At 41.5% G+C, this 22,766-nt stretch overlaps 1 protein-coding gene across 1 annotated transcript in view; it reads right to left on the reverse strand.

Annotated features, from left to right (window-relative positions):
• HSD17B4 (hydroxysteroid 17-beta dehydrogenase 4) overlaps positions 1-22,766 on the reverse strand; it is a 94,097-nt gene that overhangs the window by 55,293 nt on the left and 16,038 nt on the right. Inside the window, exons 2-8 of the mRNA XM_072992429.2 lie at positions 21,120-21,173; positions 13,842-13,949; positions 12,549-12,608; positions 8,909-8,930; positions 8,760-8,806; positions 8,566-8,650; positions 4,562-4,749 (exon numbers count right to left, since the gene is read on the reverse strand). Coding sequence (XP_072848530.2) covers positions 4,562-4,749; positions 8,566-8,650; positions 8,760-8,806; positions 8,909-8,930; positions 12,549-12,608; positions 13,842-13,949; positions 21,120-21,173 — 564 coding nt within the window. The remainder of the gene's footprint in view (positions 1-4,561; positions 4,750-8,565; positions 8,651-8,759; positions 8,807-8,908; positions 8,931-12,548; positions 12,609-13,841; positions 13,950-21,119; positions 21,174-22,766) is intronic.

Consider the following 22,766-nt stretch of genomic DNA (forward strand, 5'->3'; position numbering starts at 1 on the left):
AAGATGAGACCCTCAGGTCGGAAGGTGTCCAATATGCTACTGACGAAAAGTACAAGTATCTCCAGAGCTAATGAAGTGGTTGGGCCAAAGCCGAAAGGATGCTCAGCTGCAGACACGCCTGGAAGTGAAAGGAAAGTCCAATGCTGCGAAGAAAAATACTGCATAGGAACCTGGAATGTAAGATCTATGAACCTTGGGAAGCTGGAGGTGGTCAAACAGGAGATGGCAAGAATAAACATTGACATCCTGGGCATCAGTGAACTAAAATGGACGGGAATGGGCAAATTCAATTCAGACAATTATCATATCTACTATTGTGGGCAAGAATCCCGTAGAAGAAATGGAGTAGCCCTCATGGTCAACAAAAGAGTGGGAAAAGCTGTACTGGGATACAATCTCTAAAATGATTTCAATACGAATCCAAGGCAGACCTTTCAACATCACAGTCATCCAAGTTTTTGCATGAACCACCGATGCTGAAGAGGCTGAAACTGACCAATTCTATGAAGACTTACAACAACTTCTAGAACTGACACAAAAGAAAGATGTTGTTCTCATTATAGGGGAATGGAATGCTAAAGTAGGGAGTCAAGAGATAAAAGGAACAACAGGTTAAGTTTGGCCTTGGAGTTCAAAACAAAGCAGGGCAAAGACTAATACAGTTTTGTCAAGAGAACAAGTTGGTCATCACAAACACTCTTTACCAACAACAAAAGAGGCGACTCTACACATGGACATCACCAGATGGGCAATATCGAAATCAGATTGATTATATTCTCTGCAGCCAAAGATGGAGAAGCTCTATACAGTGAACAAAAACAAGACCTGGAGCTGATTGTGGCTCTGATCATCAGCTTCTCATAGCAAACTTCAAGCTTAAACTGAAGAAAGTAGGAAAAACCACAGGGATAGTCAGGTATAGTGTAAACCAAATTCCTTATGAATACACAGTGAAAGTGAAGAACAGATTTAAGGAACTCGATTTGGTGGACAGAGTGCCTGAAGAACTATGAATGGAAGCCCATAACATTGTACAGGAGGCAGCAACAAAATCCATCCCAAAGAAAAGGAATGCAAGAAAGCAAAGTGGCTGTCCAATGAGGCCTTACAAATAGCAGAGAAGAGAAGGAAAACAAAATGCAAGGGAGATAGGGAAAGTTACAGAAAATTGTATGCAGACTTCCAAAGAATAGCAAGGCGAGAAAAGATTTACAAGAGGGTGCAGGAGCCTCAGAAAAAGGGGGAAAGTCCCTTGCCATGATCTGACGTCCTCCTGCATGATGTTGGTTCCCATCAACTCTACCTCTCATAATGGGAAAGCAGCATGGGAAAGACTACACAAATGTCCACATCTAAGGGGGGAAATGATGTGTTTGTGCATGTGTGCAGAGTGGAGGAAGACAGATGAGGAAAGAGAAAGGAACTGGAGTTTTTTTAAATGGTGCAGGTCCAACAATAGCTCATATTCCTTCCTAAGATTTAGAACAAAGGGCATAAACAGCAGGAAATCAATATCCAATTAAATGTAAAATGATGGCAGTCCACCAGAACTCAGGAGGGGAACTTCCCACACCATATGCCCTATACAGGTCTTTGCCACCCTTTCCAGAGTATTTAATTCTTCTTGTCTCACATCTGAAAAGATTTTGCTCTCTTCCTCTGAGGCACTGTTTATCTATAAAACTGGCACAGCTGGTTCATGAAAAGCACAGTTTGCTGCATTTATGTGTGCACCTTAAACAAGAGAACCTAAAAACCGGACAGCACATACTTGCAGAAGAGTAGTAAGCCAAGATGATTCACTGCAATGAGTGGGAACCCAAAATATGTGGCTGCTTATTTGAAACAATGTGGGTGAATTGCTCATCTAGATCTGAGCTCAGAATTATTCAGGTTGTTTGTGAAAGAATTTTTTATTTTGTACGTTGCATCTATGCAGAATTTTTCACTTTCCACTGAGTAGTGTTCAAGCGACAACTCACCAAAGACCCAGAACTTCATCAGCAAGCTCTTTGATATGTGTCTATAAACACAACCTCAGGGACATTATGAAGATGCTCACAGAATTAAAGAGGGTTAAATCCAATTGTTAGTCCCAAGTAGAGAAGACTCACTGAATCAATAGGAACATAGTATGTCAACACACTTATGTTAGTTTCATTGACTGAAATGGTCGATCGTAGTAGGCACTAACAAGTGGATTAAGCCAAAGAGTTTTTACATGTAAGCCTATTTCAGCATCATATATCCCATGTAGTGAAGGAAAGGTACATAACCATAGGCAACACAAAGTACCCCAGCAGTGCTTTGAATGCAGCCAAGGATCTTCCTAAGAGAAGTCAAAATTTCAGACCTTTTTCACTGAGCATAAGCTCAAGCAAGACATAATTTTCACTGCTCTGTGAAGTGACATGTTACAGTTATTTCAAAGCTTGGTCCAAAACCCAGTAAGATGAGTTTTTGAAGTGCATAGATCTGTTTCCTTTTTTTATTTAAGGGAATGTAAGAAATACCCAAGTCCAAATCAAAGGTTTACATTGTCTGGAGTGTCATCTTAAACACATTATTTTCATTACATCTAACACTGACCAGCACAATAGCTGGGAAAATTTATCACCGGTGAATGATGAAGACAGCCATGTTGCTAGTTGAAAGTTTCCTGTTGCTAAGAGCTGACAGCCACTGACAAATATATTCTCTAACATTTGCCCTATTTCATTTGTTTTTCTTTTTATTTTATTTATTTATTTATTTATTTATTCAATTTATATGCCGCCCAAACTACCCAGAGGTCTCTGGGCGGCTTACAATAATTAAAATTCAATACAGCAAAAGATAAAATAATTAAAATACAATTAAAATACAATTAAAATTGCCATCAGACCCACAGCTAATATTATTTCAATTAAAAGCCTTCTGGAACAGGAAGGTTTTGACCTGGCGCCGAAATGTCATCAGCGTCGGCGCCAGACGAATCTCAGTCGGGAGGGCATTCCATAGTCTGGGGGCAGCTGCCGAAAAGGCCCTTTGTGTGCAAGCCGTCCCTCTTACCTCCTCAAGGGACGGCTCTTTCAAAAGGGCCCCCTGGCTAGATCTTAACTGCCGGGTAGGTTCATATGGAAGGAGGCGGTCCTTCAGGTATCCAGGGCCCAAGCCGTTTAGGGCTTTATATGTCAAAACAAGCACTTTGAATTGGGCCCGGGCAGCAACTGGTAGCCAATGTAACTTATACAGAATCGGCTTGATATGTTCCGTGGCAGCTGCACCACTCACCAGCCGCACAGCTCGATTCTGGACCAGTTGCAATCGCCGGACCGTCTTCAAAGGCAGCCCCACGTAAAGCGCATTGCAGTAATCTATGCGGGATGTTACCAGTGCATGTGTGACTGTCATGAGACTCCGCTCGTCCAGGTAGGGCCGTAGCTGGTATAATTTCCGCAGCTGAAGGAAGGCCACCGAGTCCACCTGGGCTTCCAGTGTTAGACTGGGGTCCAGGAGCACCCCCAAGCTGCGGACCCTGTCCCTTAGGGGGAGTGTAACCCCATTCAGGGCAGGGAAATGGCCCTCCAGCCTGTCCGGCGAAGCACCCACTAACAGCACTTCCGTCTTGTCTGGATTGAGTTTCAATTTATTAACCCTCATCCAGTCCATTATCAGGTCCAGACACGAGTTCAGCACAGAAACTGCCTCACCTGGATTGGTGGAAAACGAGAGGTAGAGCTGAGTATCGTCAGCATATTGCTGACTTCTCAGCCCAAACCTCCTGATGACCTCTCCCAGCGGTTTCATGTAGATGTTGAACAGCATGGGGGACAGTATTGAGCCCTGAGGAACCCCATGACATAACTGCCATGGGGCAGAGCAACTGTCCCCCAGCACCACCCTCTGGATACGGTCAGCTAGGAAGGAGCGGAACCACCGTAAAACAGTGCCCCCAACTCCCAACCCAGCCAGCCTATCCAGAAGGACACCATGGTCGATGGTGTCGAAAGCCGCTGAGAGGTCCAGGAGTATCAACAGGGTCACACTCCCCCTGTCTCTCTCCCGGCAAAGGTCATCGTACAGGGCGACCAAGGCAGTCTCTGTACCAAAAACCCGGCCTGAAACCCGATTGAAATGGATCCAGAAAATCCGTTTCATCCAGCAGCGCCTGGAGTTGCCCGGCCACAACCCGCTCCAACACCTTGCCCAAATAAGGGAGGTTCGCCACTGGTCGGTAGTTGACCACCAGCCTTGGGTCCAGGTTAGGCTTTTTAAGGAGTGGTCGAATCACCGCCTCTTTCAAGCTATATTCCAGAAAAATCATTTCAAGTAAATAACTTTAACATCACAGGTTTCATTTCCCAAAGGCAGTTAATGTCCTAAAGAGGTGCTGCGTCTTGTTTGAGAAATATAAAAACTGGGAAGCATTTTACTTTGTGACTCTGTACAATACAATGTATTTTCAAGTGACCAAATCCAAATTTCATTCATCAGCAAGATAAAATTCAGAAGCAAAGAAGCCACAGAGCAATCTCACCAAAGCAAAACTGCCCATTTACTTAAGAGCATGTAAACTTACCCTGAGGCATAACAGTCTGTGTCAATCTTGAACCCGCAGTTGGAGCAATGGTGTTACAATGGATGTTGTACTTCCTCCCTTCAATTGCAAGTGTGTTTGCAAGACCCAAAAGGCCAAGTTTGGCAGCACTGTAGTTTGCCTGACCAAAGTTGCCATATATTCCAGCAGCTGAAGAAGTCATGATTATTCTTGGAAACAAAAAAGTTGAATCCCCGCGTTAAAATACCACATTGGCAAAAACACTAAAAAAGCAATATGAGGAAAATGCAGCACTGACGGTCAGTGAATTGGCTGTTACACAAAGGAATGTTCAGCTAAAAGCACTAACCGCTTCATACAACGATAAAGTGATCTGCAAGCTTAAGCTACAAGAGGACCATCAGCTCATTCAGCAAGACATAAACATCCAGTAAGCAACCCACAGCCTCTCTCATTTTACCTTGCAGTCGATTCACAGAGAAGCAACTATGGAGTTAGTGTTGTGACAGAGCTTTAAAGTAGTGTCCATGCTGGCGAAAGGATGGTGAAGCTGCAGTTCAAAAAAGCTCTGTGATTTAACTTGGAATGTTATCATGTGACTTCCCAAACATGATAAACCCATGGTTACTTATAATTAATGTGTATGAAATGGCTACGACAATTTCAAAGGCTGCAATCCAATTGGCACTTGCTATAGCGCAAAATTTGTGACATCTGTACCTTATCTATCTCCTGAGAAATCTATATGTGGGACAGGAAGCAAAGTTAGAACTGGATATGGAACAACTGATTGGTTCAAAATTGGGAAAGGAGTACGACAAGGCTGTATATTGTCTCCCTGCTTATTTAACTTATATGCAGAATACATCATGCGAAAGGCAGGACTGGAGGAATCCCAAACCGGAATTAAGATTGCTGGAAGAAATATCAGCAACCTCCAATATGCAAATGATACCACTCTGATCGCAGAAAGTGAGGAGGAATTAAAGAACCTCTTAATGAGGGTGAAAGAGGAGAGCACCAAAAATGGTCTGAAGCTCAACATTTAAAAAAAACTAAGATCATGGCCACTGGTCCCATCACTTTCGGCAAATCGAAGGGGAAGATATGGAGGCAGTGACAGATTTTACTTTCTTGGGCTCCATGATCACTGCAGATGGTGACAGCAGCCACGAAATTAAAAGACACCTGCTTCTTGGGAGGAAAGTAATAACAAACCTAGAAAACATCTTAAAAATCAGAGACATCCCCTTGCCAACAAAGGTCCGCATAGTCAAAGCTACGGTTTTTCCATTAGCTGTGTATGGAAGTGAGATCTGGACCATAAAGAAGGCTGACCGCTGAAGAATTGATGCTTTTGAATTGTGGTGCTGGAGGAGATGCTTGACAGTCCCCTGGACTGCAAGGAGAACAAACTTATCCATTTTGAAGGAAATCAACCTTGAGTGCTCACTGGAAGGACAGATCCTCAAATTTAGGCTCCAATACTTTGGCCATCTCATGAGAAGAGAAGACTCCCTGGAAAAGACCCTGATGTTGGGAAAGTGTGAAGGCAAGAGGAGAAGGGGACAACAGAGGACGAGATGGTTGGATAGTGTAATCAAAACTACCAACATGAATCTGACCAAACTCCAGGAGGCAGTGGAAGACAGGAGGGCCTGGCGTGCTCTGGTCCATGGGGTCATGAAGAGTCGGACATGACTTAACGACTAAACAACAACAACAACATAGTGCAAACGCTCTTGAATGCAGACAGATTTAATTCCAAATAAACACGGATAGAATTCTGGTACGGGTAGTGAAAAACTCCTGAGAGAAAAATGGTTGTGCTATACCTTACTTCTCTTGTGAACACATAATAACATAGCCAGGAGTAAAGGATAATATACAGCATCTTCGGATGGAATGTAGGGATTGTTTGAGAGGATGGTTAATTGAAAACAACAACAGCAACAACATGGGAATAATTGCAAGTGGGAGTCATCACATAAACAAAACCATCCAACATAGAAAAGTAACCCAAACTCATGGAAATATGGTGGCCATAATACTACTGAGCACCAGTGCAGGACAAAGACCTGTTGGAACAGTAATGCACGATCACCCACTTGTTCAAATACTGCCATTACACAAGTGGGGATCGCTTTTGAATTTACCCTGACCTGCACTGGTGCAATGAGACCACAAATACCTCCTTTCTTAAGTGGCAAAAATATGAAAGCATCACAGATTGAATTGTTGTTGTTTTAAAGAATTCCAATGTAATGTAATTGTGACTGAATATAAACATTACATTACATGGTATAGATGTACATGAAATGCTGTAAACCAGGCTTGTCCAACCTGCGGCCATTTTAAAGAAATTCCAAAGTTCCAAGTTACACTGCCGGCGCTTGTGGCCGGGGCACGTCACAACAGTAGAGGGGAGAGAGGGAAGGAAGGAGTGCGAGGGGAGGGGAGAGGGGGACTGCGTGACTGCATTGTGCCATCCCCGTCAATAGGTGGACCCCCTCTAGGCCCCATAAAGCTGCCAGAGTCGAAGCTGACAGCCTCTGCTGTCTGAGATCGCAGCTGCCGGTAAGCGCACTTGGAGCGGGGCTGCGGAGGACGGCTAGGGCTGCCCCCCCATGCGGCCCAAACCAAATTTATGTGTGGCCCAAACCAAATTTTCATCTTCTAATGTGGCCCGGGGAAGGTGAAAGGTTGGACACCCCTGCTGTAAACAGTCAAGACTGTGTATGCAATATGGAACAGAATAGAAACTGAATGAATGAATGGAAAGCCTCTTTTTCTGAAAGCGAACTGAAAGAGCAATATATTTTATATGATCTTTAACGTTCAACTCCATTAGTCTGTTGGTTAAATGAGCATCCCAAAATAGAGTGGTACCTCGCAAGACGAATGCCTCGGGCAACGAAAAACTCGCAAGATGAAAGTGTCTTGTGAGTTTTTTGGTGCCCCACAAGACAAAGATATTTTCATCTTGCGAGGTACGTTTTCCCATAGGAATGCATTGAAATTTAATTATTGCATTCCTATGGGCCAAAAAACTCTGAAAATGTCATTTACCAGGTAGGGAGCTGGGGAAGCACCATCGGAGGACTGGCGGGGGTCCCCTGCAACCATGATCACCGCTTTCAGAGGTCCCCTGGGCAAGCCTCTAAGAACTTCCCCAGCACCATTTTTGACTTTCCTGCCCTTTTCCCCGTCTTTTTCCATTCAGAGGCTTGCCTCCAATGGTGCTCGGCAAGCCTCCGAATGGAAAAAGGCAGGGGAAAAGGGTGGGAAATTAAAAAATGGTGCTGAGGAAGGCTTGCCCAGCACCATTGGAGGTCTGCCGGGGGACTCCTGCAACTGCGATTGCCGCTTTCAGATGTCCCCCGGCAGAAGGCTTCCCCAGCACCATTTTTGACTTTCCCGCAAAAACAAACAAACAAAAACAGCAGGGGCAAATCTTGACTCTGCCAAACTCAACAGACATGCCTTTCTCCCAAACTTCATTTCCCTCCTGCCACCTATATTATTTAATGAAATGGCTTATTGTTTTTATCAGTTTTTCATTGCATTACATTAAAATTCTGTAAATTGCTTTTGGGTTTTTTTAAATGAAAACAAAACAGAAGTGCTGCAACAAGTAAATAATTGATAAATATGGAAATAATACTAACTAAAGGATTACAACTAAAATGCACATGACACTCTTGAAATAAATGAAAATGTTGCATAGCAGTTAAGTGCCATATTTATTATGACTATCATCATACAGTTAATATCATACGGTATACAAAATAAAATTCACTGATCAGTAATACCTATCACTATCACTCATTAATAACCATCAGAAATGCTGTGAAGCACTGCACACATTTCTGTTTTCAAAAAAACTCAATACTTCTCTTCCAATAGAGTTAAATGTTTATGGAGAAGTAGGAATCAATACAGCACAGCCACATGGTGTGCTTTTTCTCTTGCTATAACCTTGAATCCACCTACAGAACATTCTGCCAGTGATGAAACAAACTTACCTTCCAAAATTTTGTTTCTTCATATGATCCCATGCTGCTCGAGTTACTAGGAAGGACCCCCTCAGATGAACTTTGTGAATGATATCTGAAAAGAATTCAAGAAGCTGAATATATTTCTTGAAGGGATACAAACCTTCAAATGAAATTTGGCTATTTCTATTAAACAATGGACTCATCTACTTCCATCCACTCACCCCAGTCTTCATCACTGATCCTAGCAAATGAGCGGTCCCTCAGTATCCTGAATGGATGGAAAGGAAGGAAAACAGAATAAAATGAATCAAAACTGTCATAATATGATGGCATTATGGAGTAAAACAAATTTACAATCAAGTACACTTACCCAGCGTTATTGACAAGAATATCTGCAAAATAAATGGAGACAAAATATTATGATACAATTTCACTATTCCAGTTTTGACATGCATGACAATGTTGATTTGGTACCTTTTCCAGAGTCTGGAAAATTACTGTTAAGAGGAATAACTATAGACATGCATTTTAGTCATCCATAACTAAGGGTAGGAACATAAGAATATAAGAAGTTGTGTCATACAAAGCGATTCATCCAACTAGCCCAGTACTGTCCACGCTAACTGGCAGTGGCTCACTGGGATTTCCCAGCACTTTCTGGAGGTGCTGTAGACAGAGTGTGGGACCTTCTGTATGTGAAGCACATGCCCTGTGCGAAGAGTACCACTGGACTGTTAGGGCAGTGGTTCCCAATCTAGAGCCCCCAGAAGTTATTCAACTAAAATTCCCAGAAGCCATCCCCAATAGCTGTGCTGGCCAGGATTTCCGGGAGTTGTAGTCCAAGAACACCTCGGTTATCCAAGGTTGGGAAACATTGTTCTAAAGCACCAAAGTGTTCTGCATGACTTTCAGAAGGAATCCTGGCCAGCATAGCGAGCAGTAAAAGCTTCTGAGAATTGCAGTCCGGGGACTCAAGGTTGGGAACCACAGAGCTAGGGATTGCCTCACATGTCAATAACCATCATTTTTCTTTAAGTAACTATTCAAACCATCATTGAGAGAGAGAAGGAGAAAATACTTCAGGAATATGAAATGCTTTTTAGCTGCCCAAGGTTAAAGGAGTCCTGTCTCTGGCCTTATCACATAAGACTGATTTTTTTTGGATCAGCTCCTTCTAAAGCAGAGACATATAGTAGAGGGCATTTTTACTTGGAATTAGTTCAATGATTATTATAGTTTGGAAAACGCTGTAGACGTTCATTACTTGCGTTCTGGAACACAGCATAACTGGCTTAACTTCCTCATTTTAATTCAGGGGCACTTTCAGAATTTTATGAAGTACGTAGTATCTCTGAGATACTGGACAAGAGTATGCTGATGAATACTATCAACAACATTTGCTAGTGCAGCAGGGCCCAAATTTCAGACCATTGTAGACGTTAGCATTAATATATAAAATTATTTTGGTGTGGAAAAGATACACGAGTGAGAGGCTCAGCCAGGGCACCTTTTGTACATGCCTAGTTTAGGGTTTGCATTTTGGCTGGTCTCACACAAGCACCTTGTACAACCCTCTTGCTGTATGGGCAGGAGATGCCAGGAAGACAAAGATTCTGATTTTAGTGTATTAGGATAAATGCCTTTATTATATCTGGAAACTATTTCCCTGTGCATCCTCTCCTGCCATTTAATGAAAGGAATTACCCTTCAGTTCTGTGCAAAACGTGAGAACTCCAGACACCTTCTTGATGACCAAGTCACCCCTCTTGTCAAGCCACTTACACATCATCTTCAAACTGGTCAATCTTGATATGAAATGCAGTCCAGTTTGAAAGTCTTTCCACCACAAAAGTGACTTTCTAACCAGCCACCCGCGACATCGGCATTTTGATGCCATGTATGAATATTTGCCATCTCTTTCTGTTGCGTCTGAGGAAGTGGACTTGTTCACAAAAGATCACATTAAAATATAAGAGTTAGTCTTTAAGGTGCCACCACATTTTTCTCTTTTTAATTTGTTATTTTATTTTTATTTTGGTTTTATCTATAATCACCACAAAAGAAAGCAGGTTAATTGTTCTGATCACAGTTGATTAGGGCAAGTACTGGGAAACAAACATTGCTTCATATTAGTAGATCCTGAACTTTGTTTGGCACGGGAAGCAAGATGTCCCATAATGCAAAGTCATACATTATGCCAAGAAGTACCACAGTAGCTGCAAGAACAACATACTTTTAAAGAACAACACATTTATTACAATACAAGCTTTCCGTCCGTAACGGCATACTGTATGAGTTAGTCCTTAAGATGCCACAAGACTCTTTAGCTGGGATCTGTTGCGAGCGCGCTGAAGCCTCTATTATCTCAGGCCTTCAGGAGGTGCTCACTCTTCTTCACAAGTTGCTGCCACCAATATCAATTCGGTACCAATTATTTACTGAGACATGTGTTGCTTTGAAACTTAAACTTGTTTATTTGATCAGTAAAATATAATAGGTAAATCACAAGTTGCTAATCAATTTCTCTCACTCACTGAACTCACTGACACACAGAACCCTACTCTCACTGACTTTCTGGCTCACTCTCTCACAGACTCACAGATCTCCCTCTCCATACACAATACACTTCCCTTTATATCCCAGCACCTCCCCCTTTTGCACCACCTTCCGTCCCCTCATTGGCTCCTTTTCCACTGCTCAGCTGTGACGGACAAGTGAGGGCAGGGCCGAACGCTACAGGATCATGCTAGTCAACAGTAGAATGCTAGTCACTCCACCAGCACAGAAAACGTGGGATCTTTTGCTTGCACAGATATTGCAATGGCCAGGTGGAGGTCCCACCTTATATTCTGGATGTCTCTTTGCACAAGATCCATGGAAGTCACACTGCTCACCTTATGGCAACGCCACAAACAGTTCCACTGCACCTTTCCAGCCTTTATTACGTTTGTTGCAACAAACATGGCTACCTCTCTGAAAGATATCCTTATTCTGGCAGGACAATCACCAGCCTATGCTGGTGGAGATCAACCCCATGTTATTCAGGATACAGCATTACCAATGTGGCACCAAAATGGTGAGTGTAGCCTTGCCCTCTCTCTGCATCTGAGCTGGAGAATATTGTTGAGATATTGTTGAGACTGCAACTCCCACCATCATCTCCCCCACTTCTAAGCTATCTCCTAAACAAAACTTTAAAAGTCTGGGTGGGAAGGCACTGCAAATCTCTTAACTCGCTCCTAGAAATATCTAATGAGGGCAGATTTTTCACAAAAAAAAAAGATAATTTGTAAAACAGTCTAACAAAGCTAGTATTTCTTTCTAGCAGAGTCACCTCCAAATAACAACTTGCACTTTTAAAATAAAGCAATCATCCTGCCAGTGAAAATATAACTGACAAGGCAAAGGCAGGAGTCATCTTCTAACCCAGTGGTTCTTAACCTTTTTGAAAGAAACGCCCCCTTGAGCCATTGAGGAAGTTATCACCGCCCCCCTCCCCACGGTGATGATATCTTTCTTATTTATTTATTTATTTATTTATTTATTTATTTGTTTGTTTGTTTGTTTGTTTATTTATTTATTACACTTAAATCCAATGACCCCTGAAAACAAAATTCAATTCCAAGAAAATGAAATGCCCCCAAAAACATTTAATGATTTAGTTGCAATCAAATTTTAAGATGCAAAAAGAAATATAAAAAGGGCATAAAAACAAACCACAATGCAGGAACTAAAAATTTCAAGATGAAAACTCTGAAACTAAATAAGATTGGAGGAAAATATATATTCATGCACACTGTAAAAAGGCTGCAGCCATCTTAACAGGTTTGGCTTGCTCCAGCGCCCCCCTACCGCCCCCTTCTGCTCCAGCGCCCCCACACCGCCCCTTTTCGTTCTATCGCCCCCCTGAAAAATGAAATCGCCCCCTGGGGGGCATTATCGCCCACGTTAAGAACCACTGTTCTAACCTACCCACCCCAGAGTAAGTGCACATGAGCTTGAAATCATACCTATTCTCCCAAATGCATCAAGTGCTGTTTTCACCAGCTTCTCACCGGCTTCCACTGAATCTGTGGAAATAAATTATAGGAAACAAACAAACATCTGTCCATCATAAAAATCTACTACTAGACTGTTATGACAAAGTTTACACCAAGGTGGCAGGGAGAGCAGACATAAGATGATAATTCAAATGCAATTTGCTAGAAACTTCTTTACACACACACACATGTATGCTACAATGATAGCATTTCCTCTTGGTGCATTCAAGATTACTGTACCTGAAACGTCCTTCCTATAAAATATATATACTATAGGTAGAAAGAACAGATAGATCAGAAAAAGAAAAGAATTGAGCTGGATCCAGACTGCCCTCAGAGTGAGGAGGACTCATGTGAAATTCATGCGCCAAAACAAGGATATTCTCTCCCTGCCCATAACCTCTATAACACATGCTCTTCCAGGAAGGCCTATTCGATACAGAGGACTTCAGTGGGAAGTGCAAATCAAGGCCTTGCCAGGTGCATAGTACAGTACATCTGCTTGGTTGGCCCCAAGCCCCTGTATTCTTTCATGCCTTCCATTCTTTAGCAGGTAATAAACATCTCAAAGCCACCAAGGGATAAAAGAGAGAATGTGCTATGCTGGGGGTGTTTCTCTTTCGGAACTGACTGATTATTTTCAGCCTTCTAGGCTTAGGACTGCTTCTGACACCACACCATAAAAGTCACCAAAGCAGTAAATTTCATTAGTAACCAAAGATACATTAAAATGCCACTTGCTTAAGGACCAAACTCTGTGATGACCAAAAGACTCATGAAACTAAGATCCTGGGGGCACTCTGTCACTAGAAGAATATAGTCCATAAGGCTGCTCAGTTTACTGCAATACTTTGGCTGGATCTTCCAGAATCATGTCAATTGAACCTGGACTTCTTCATTTAATGATGGTACAGTTCGGCCCTTGCAGGGAACAGAGGGTAAAGTGCTAGTTGTCCTTCCCTCCTTTCAAGTTGTTGCCAACCCAAGAAAGTAATGGTGACCATGCGGGGGGTTCTTCAAGCCTGGTAGCGTTGTTTTTTTAATGCCAGGCTTGTGCCCAGAAAGACATCCGTGGCAAGTGGGGAAAAGGAATGATGGCGGTCTACAGAAATTGTTTCCCATTAAGTTGACATTCCAACCAGCAGCCTGTGACTATGGTGTTCTGCACACTGCACCCCAGGGTTCTCGTCTGTCCCTCACAATATTCTACCTATCTGCCCAATTTTGGAGGATGGGGTAAAAGAGAAAGGGGAGAAACGTTACCATAATTAGCCACTGCCTTTCCACCTTTGGCTCTTATTTCTTCAACAACCTTGTCAGCAGCTGAGGAGCTCTTTCCATGACCCTTGAAGTCACCTCCAAGATCATTCACTGTGTAACAAATAGAAGGCAGAAATTGGGACAAGTGTTTAAAACTGGACTTTGAGCAAGGTTGAAAGAATTTTCCAATCAATATTTCCAGCCTATTCACAATCTTGCTTGTTATATGCCTTTGCAAAGACAAAGGTTAGAATTATTTTAAACTCAAGAAACCTGACACTGGATATATGTGAGTTCAGACAAGAGCTGGTAAATCAAGCTGAATTTGTTTGTTTGTTTTTGCCCCATCTTTCACCTTAAAAAGGACCCAAGGAGGCTTACATCATTGAAAGATAATAATTAAAGCTGAAAATAGTGAGTATAGAACAGTGGTTTACAGTCATGCCCTGCTTTACGATTACCCCATTTAACGACAAATCCGCTTGACAACAATGTTTTTGTGATCGCTTTTGCGATCGCAAAACGATGGTTTGAATGGGGAAAATCCGCTTTGCAATGATCGGTTCCCTGCTTTGGGAACCAATTTTTGCTTTACGACAATCAAAAACAGCTGATCCCCGCTGTGTTTAGGAGACATTTTTCACTTTACAGGCACCCGAAAATGGCCGTCCTTATGGAGGATCTTTGCTGGACGGTGAGTTTTCAGCCCATTGGACGCATTGAACGGTTTTCAATGCATTTCAATGGGCTTTTTTATTTCGCTTTACGACGTTTTCGCTCTACAGTGATTTTGCTGGAACGAATTAATGTCGTTAAGCAAGGCACAACTGTACTTTATTAAAATAAATTATTTAAAACTAAGAACAAGTATAAAGAGGCAGCTTACATAATTAAGACAGTATTAAAGCTAAAACAATAAGTATACAAATATTTAAAAGGAACAAACAAGTACGATTCTGAGAGATGGTAAACACAAGTAGTACTAAAGACCCAGTCACAGCAGTAATGCATAACAATCCATCTAAAAGTCACGCTTGTGTAGCTACTTACTGAGGGAATATTTGCCTGGAGAGAAAGGTCTTTGCCTGCTTGTGGAAGGACAGCAAGGATGGGGCCAATCTGGCCTCCAGTGGCAGGGAGTTCCAAAGTCTGGGAGCAACAACAGAGAAGACTCTCTCCTGTGTCCCCATCAGGTGCACCTATGAAGGTGGTGGGACCAAAAGAAAGGACTCTCTTGGTGGCTCATAAGGGGAGACACAGTCTTTGAGATAGCTTGGACCCAGGCCATTTAAGGCTTTATAGATTAAAACTAACACTTTGAATTGTGCCTGGAAACTGACAAGTAGCCAGTGGAGCTGCTGTAGGGGTAGCCGAAGGCTTATGAGATCACTGTGACCAGCCCCAGCCAGCAATCTGACTGATGCATTTTGGACCCTCTGAAGTTTCCTTACATTTTCCATTGTCAGCCCCAGATACAGCACCTTACAGTAATCCAGCCAGGTTGCAACTAAGGCATATGTCTCAGTAGCCAGATCGTATCTGAAGTACCTTGTTGACATACACAAGTCATCTCTTGCAGCCCCAGTTAAAAAAATGCCTCCAGTAGGAGAAGCCTAAATATTCCAGATGTAGCTCCGCAATGTCCCTGCTGACACTCTTTCTTGCTAGTCTTTTCTCTTTATTTGTATCAGATCACTGTACAATTTAAAATAATGGGCATGCATGAAATATTGATATCCAGTGTGGTGTAGTATATAAAGTGACAGACTAGGACTCAGAAGGCCTGGGTTTGAATCCTCGCTTAGCCATGGACATACAATGGGAAAGTGGAAGTGGTAAAACTGTGCCCAAACTATTTCACTTATCCTGAAAGCCCAATTAGGGTTGCTATACAGTGGTGCCCCGTATAGCGAGGTTAATCCGTTCCGGATTAACCCTCGCTATACGGAATCATCGCTAAGCGGGTAGGGGAAACGTATTGGAACGCATTAAACTTCATTTAATGCGTTCCAATACGTTTGTTACTTACCCGTTCAGCGAGATTCCAGGTGCTGGCAGCCATTTTCGCGCCTTCGCTAAGCGAGGGCACGGCGCGAAAACGGCTGCCGGCAGCCATTTCCGGGCTTCCGGCTGCCATTTTGGAACCGCCGATCAGCTGTTCAGCGGCTCCAAAATGGCCGCCGCAATACCCGATCTTCGCAATGCGGGTTTTCCCCATTGCGAAGATCGGGGGAGTTTCCGTATAGCGATCCCGAAAAAGGGATCGCTATACGGAAACATCGCTATACGGTGCACTCGCTAAGCGAGGCACCACTGTAAATTGGTTCCGACTGGACAGTGCATAACGACGTGAAATATAAAGTTCAAACAAATTTAAAATGCTAAAATAGATTATTTTTGACCAGAAGTGGGCTACTTCGATAGCGTTATCTTCGGCATTTACTGGATCTTCTTTAGAACACGTGATGGGATATAAACTGCATGCATGTTAATGCTGCATGAATTTTCTTCGCAAACATGTTTCCTGTATCCAAGCAGTTCCATTTTTTAATTATTATTAGCATTTACCTGAGAAGCACTGCACTGTAAACATCTTGCTGGTGCACTAGGCACTCTTCATACACAGGCAGAAGTGTCAATTTTATTCTCCTCATAGTAATTCATGTTTCATTTGCATGTTTTCAGCTACAAATCAGGTGCTGCCAACCATCATCAAGCAGGCACAACATCCGGATTAAATAACAATAAAGCAAAACAACTTTAGGAGAAAAACTCAATTTGGAGAGCAAACTGCATTTTTTGTGTTCTTCCTTCATAAAACAGCAACTCCCCCATGCGGTCAAACAGGAGAAGGCAGTTTAAAATACTGTACTGTACTTCGCTCCACAGTTACCTTAAGCCACTCATCTTTGTTGAATGAAGAAATTTTAAAAGATGTCTATAAACAGTACCCTGAAAAATACTTCTAAGTGACCACATAAAATTAATCCTCGTGTGCAGAAGTGTCAGCTCCTAATTTGAAACCCCGTCCCTATGTAAAACCTTATTAAACAAAGTGACAAAATTATATCACTTCTGACTGGTGCAGGGAAACCAGCCGAGCAGATCAACCTGAAGCAAGACCCCCTAACGCAAGTGTAAAGAAAACAGAGTGAGATCATCAGGGTATTATCCTGTAACTGTGCTAGATGTATTCCTATGGTTTTATACCGCAATGAAGTTATTCATCATCAACAGAGTGAGACCCAATAATAGAATGGGCAAATATGGAAAAGAACTGTAAAACAGTAAGACGAACTGTAGTCACATCTTAGTGTAGTTTACACTGTGAAAGGAATAACCGGTTGTCAGAGAGGACACCTGCTAGATTTTCCTAAAGCAAATGACGCATGAAAAACCCATTGTTAGCTAACCCTCTTTCTCATTTAAGATCCCTTTGGTGGTCAGACAACAGGAGAAGGAGAGAGGTCCCCTCCCCACCTCACCCCCACTTTGCAACTAACAAGATCTGGGCACCAGCATCAAAATAGGATTAGATGAACAAGCAGGACAGGACAGTCTAGTGCGAACAAAGAAAGGGTCAGCATGATCCCGAAGATCACACAAATGCAAGAGTGTGTGATATCTTTTATTAGACCATTTTAAAAAAAATTAACAAATAGCAAGCTTTCATGGATGAAATCCACTTCCTCGGGTTCTAGGCACATCTCCTTCATGGATGGTGCAGAAAAATTGTCCAGTAACTGAAGTTACATATCTGGGAAAGATAGCTCAGGACTGTGCACTAGGCCTCCCAATGATGTCTTCCACTGTAAATCTGGGTATACTATGTGTTGACAAACTTCTGTTTTAAAAAGCCAAGAAATTTAATCCTTTTTTAAAAAAACCCTCTGGTTTATGAATGGGGACATCTGTTTCTGTGTCAGTGATTCAAAACACAATATGATGAACTATTATAGAAATCCGTATTGTTTTCTTTTTCAAACAGTGAAGCCTGTTGGAGGGTGTGAGACTCTGAACCATGGATCAGCTGTTTGGCCAGAAAATGAACTGCGCCAAACCTCCAAACCAGTGGTTCATGCCCATCTCTAGGTTACTCCATCTGACATAGGAATAGCATTGGTTTAATAAAGAAATCTAGAACTAATTATCAGTTTTTAAAAAATTAGAATTATTCTGAACAAACTAATATTCTGAGGTACATTTTAAAACCCTGGTTATCATATACAGTGGTGCCTCGCTTAACGGCAATAATCCGTTCTAGGAAAATCGCTGTTAAGCGAAAACGTCGTAAAGCAAAAATAAAAAACCCATTGAAATGCATTGAAAACCCTTCAATGCGTTCTAATGGGCTAAAAACTCACCGTCCAGTGAAGATCCTCCATAAGGCAGCCATTTTCGGTGCCTGTATAGCAAGGAATCCGTCCCTAAGCACAGCAGGGAGCCATTTTAAGCACCCAGCGGCCATTCTGAAAACCTGACAATCAGCTGTTTTTGATCGTCGTAAAGTGAAAATCGGTTCCCGAAGCAGGGAACCGATCATCGCTAAGCGAAATTCCCCAATTTAGACCATCGTTTTGCCAGCACAAAAGCTATCGCGAAAACATCATCATGAAGCGGATTCATCGTAATGCGGGGTAATCGTAAAGCGGGGCTCGACTGTATTTAAATAATATGTTTAATCTATCCTGCTTTTACCCTCCTTTATAAAACGTCTGTGATTTGAATCTGTTTTGAGCAATGATTACATTAAAAATTATGAAGACTTGTATTTCAACTCCCTTTAACCTCTTCCAGAATAGAATTAACTCAAAACAGCTGTTAATTCAGATCAAAAAGAACTGCATGCACTATTCTTTTCAGGGCAGTTTCAGCCATAGCTACTTTGACAATTGCTTAGTTGAAACAACTTGTCTCCCTGGCTGTGGAAAGAGTTGCAATGGAAACTGAAAAGAAAACCAATGGAACAACACTTTTGTATCAATTCCAAGAATAAAATTATAAGCTCCTTTTCACCTTTAACTGGCGTTGCCCCAGTTCCATGTTGACTGCTCTAAAACTCTTGACTCCCAGAATTTGTTCAAATCCAAGTCCTATCACTCCCAGGTACTGTATTCAGTGGTCGGGGTGATAAGGGCTATTTCCCAGCAACACCAGGTGAGTTACAGGTTTTACACTCCGGCTCCAAAACTAGTTTGTTTTTTCGTTTTTCAAAAAGACATCGTTCCAAGCTACATTTTAGTGCCATTTGCAACTCTCTCTCTCATCCTGAGTTATTTAAATGTTTTAAAAGCATATTTTTCAAGCTAAGAATTGTCAGGGTGGATTTGATTGAAATCAAATTGATTTAAATCATGATTATGTTTTTAAAAACAAGGTTTTTGACCATTTAAATCAATACTGATTTTTTTTAATTTCAAGTGATTTTCAATGATTTTTTAAAAAATCATTGATTTTTATCCACCCTGCTTGACATGTACACACTTGAGTTTGGTCAAAACTGCCATCTCTTTATATATATAGTTTCTTTCCACCTATCAGTTTCCAGTCTAACATTAACTTTGGTTTCCTTTAGGCATCCCAATTAGCAAACTGTAGTTAGCATCCACCCTTCAAACCAGAAACAAGAATCACAGTTTAAAGCCAGCCCTAATCAGGATCTGATGTTGGCAATACAGAAAGTTAAATGGAATGGTCCACTCCAAGAATGCAGCATAGCTTTCTCCCTTCTTCCAATCGTTCCCCTGAAATCTACATTAGTAGGTTTCCTTGCTCTGTGGATTGCATGTCAATTACTGCTGGAGGGAGCAGTTTTGTTAGAAGGCACAAATGGATCACATCTTGGTTCCCAAACCAGCATCTGATGCATTAATGGACACAAACAATCATGTGAAATCTGCAGCCGGAGTGCTATAGCCCAAAATACACAAATCAGTACACCTCTATTTCTAATCACGTGATAATAGCATCATTCTTAATGTTCAGGCACAAAATTACATATTAATGATAACAATAATTACATGCCAATTCTGTATTATGGCAACTCTTGCCAGGATACTGTAGGTCTTAAGAAGCAGTTTACCAGTCCCTTGGAACTCTATAAAAATTCAACAGACAGGAAAAAAAATACATATCCACAAAAGTTAGGAATCAGCTGCCCCCAAACACAGATGAAAGTGTTCATGAGGCTAAACCTAAGTATCTTCACACAGAGTAATGACCCATTTATTCTTCTGGGGCGTATTTTTGAGTTACGCATGCTAAGGATTGTCAACATCAGACTGAAAAGTACACTCAGAAGCATGCTGGCACAAAGAAGAAGAAAACTGAAATCCCAATGAATTCCTATCTTTATTGGTATAATTGTTGTTCATTCTTTTGAAAAACCATATATTTTATATTCCTGCCATTTTTAGTTCTTCTCTCAGCTTGGCGTACCCACCAACACATTATAAACCCTTTCAGGCACATAGAACGATTGTTAATTTTTAAACTTGCCATCTTTTCATTATGCTAACAGCTCCGTGCCTGTATCTGCATCGAATAACTGCTCAGTACCCTTTGGGGGGGTTTGAAGAAGCAGCCATTACTGATCAAGACAGAGTACTATCAAAAAGTCATAGCAAACACACAGTGATATGTGCAATCCCTGCAACAATATGCAAGATTTCAAGACACCATCTGGAAATTTCAGAATAATATATTTTGTTATCACAGACTCTCCCCTTTTTTGCCTGGAAACATTAATTTCCCAACAACTGGTTACTGCTTAGCCTTAGGTTTCCCATAAACATTCAGTACTTGTATTACCATTTTTTTTCCATGTATAAGATGGAAGATTTTTGTCTAAAATCTTTAGACTAAAAATTGAGGGTCATCTTATACACGGAAGTAAGCTGAGGAGAGAATAAAAACAAGTGGAGGGGGAAAGGGATCAAAGCGATCTTGTAGTGCTTTGATCCCTTTCTCCCTCCACTTGCTAAACTCCCACTTAGATTTCTTAATTTGGGGTTAGAAAAGGGGGGGCATCTTATACATGGGGATGTCTTGTATACAGAAAAATACAGTATATTCTCAAAATGAGAACCAGCCAAGCATTTGGTTAAAGGTTCCTACGGTAAACATTCTACTTTAAGCCAAAGAGAGCCCAATGGAAAAGAAGCTCAGGAGAGAACTTTGCTCAGCAAGGGGGATAAAGGTTGATCAAACAAGATCTGGAATATTAAGACAAGGTTACAAAGACAAAGGTTACTGGCAGAAGGTTAGAAGTAAGCCACTTACCAACGACAGAAGCTCCTCTTTCTGCAAAGGCCAGTGCATATGCTCTGCCTAGCCCTAGAATGGATTAAAAACAAGAAGAGTTTAAAATAATTCAATTCAAAAGACATCCTGAGGTGCACTTCACATAAAAAGTCCTGTGTAACAGTTCCACTACGTCCTGCACTGGGGAACATTAAATAAAAGTTCAGAAACAATGCTCAAAGCTTAACCTCATCGTATTTTAGGCTTACTCAATGGTCTCAGAAAAGCCATCAGTACTGTAACTGCTTAAACCCAATCATCTATGCACACACAGGTAGCAAACTACACCATTAAACAATGCCATAAAGAAGAAAGGTAGGTATGCAGCCCTGCTTCTTTCATTCATGAAGAAGAGACAGAAAAACTTCAAATTAATCTATTACATTACAAGTTAATATGGTACTGTTTCAAGTTTAAATTTAACATCTATGAACATTTAAGTATATACCTTGGTAGCAAAGGCTAGAGGAAGAAGTAGGTCAAACACACATTCTTTGTCCAGAAAATTATAGACTCACAAAATTCTATAAAGGATTCTATAAGAGACTATAAAATTAAAAGGCAGAAGTGTAAATCACTGGATAAACATAACATAATTGAGCTGGAAGGGGCCTATAAGGCCAGCAACTCCAACCCCCTGCTCAAAGCAGGAATCCAAATCTAAGCAGATCTGACAGAGGGTTGTCCAATTTTCTCTTGAATGACTGCCTCCAGCATTGGAGTACTCACCATATTGCGAGGTAATTGGCTCCATTGTCATACTGTTCTAACAGTTGAGAAGTTTTTTCTGATATTCAGCCAACATCTGGCTTCCAGGAAATTGAATGCATTATTATGTGTCCTGGATTCATGTTCTGCATGTCTGAGGATGCACATAGCTTGTGTTCCATTCAAACTACCAAACTTCAGAAACTATGGCTGAAATCCTACTACACATCACAGTAAGTTGCACTAGAGTAGACCCACTGAATCAATGGGGGTCTAGTGAGTCAACTCCCTCGTATCTTACATTGATTCAAATGGGATTACTGTACTGTAATTGTGACTTTCTTTAATGTAGTGCTAGATTATATACATTTGAATCAATAAAATTTATGGCAGAGTTGACTTGCCAAATCCCCACTGATTCAATGGGTCCACTCCAGTATGACTGGCTACACTAAGCAAGAGGATTTTAGCCTATGTCTGACTCGAACAGAAAGTGTACTAACAGTTTATAGGGTCTTTATTTAAACATCCATATGCCATTCTGAATTAAACAGAAATCCTTCTACAGGAATGACTGAGTGACAGGTTATCTAACACCTCTGTAAATCCATGATATTTTGTTAATACCACACATACAGAAGCATGTTGTACACTTTAACTTTGAACACATGGATAATTTGATACAAAGGTATTTTGGGGGGGCAATTGTTTAATATTTGCTACAGATTTTTAAAATGCAAGGACAGAACTCAATGTCCTTTTTCACACAAATGAAGCAGTTTCAAACATACTGAATGGGGCACTTGGCTTTAGCAAAAGAGCCAATGTATACAGCCGGGGAAATGTTTTTGCAACAACACACAGTCCCTTTGTTGTACTATTTCCTAAGACCAGCCTTGAGAAAACCCTCCCCCTCCC

Source organism: Pogona vitticeps, chromosome 2 (genome assembly GCF_051106095.1).
Source record: "Pogona vitticeps strain Pit_001003342236 chromosome 2, PviZW2.1, whole genome shotgun sequence".
Lineage (NCBI taxonomy): Eukaryota > Metazoa > Chordata > Lepidosauria > Squamata > Agamidae > Pogona > Pogona vitticeps.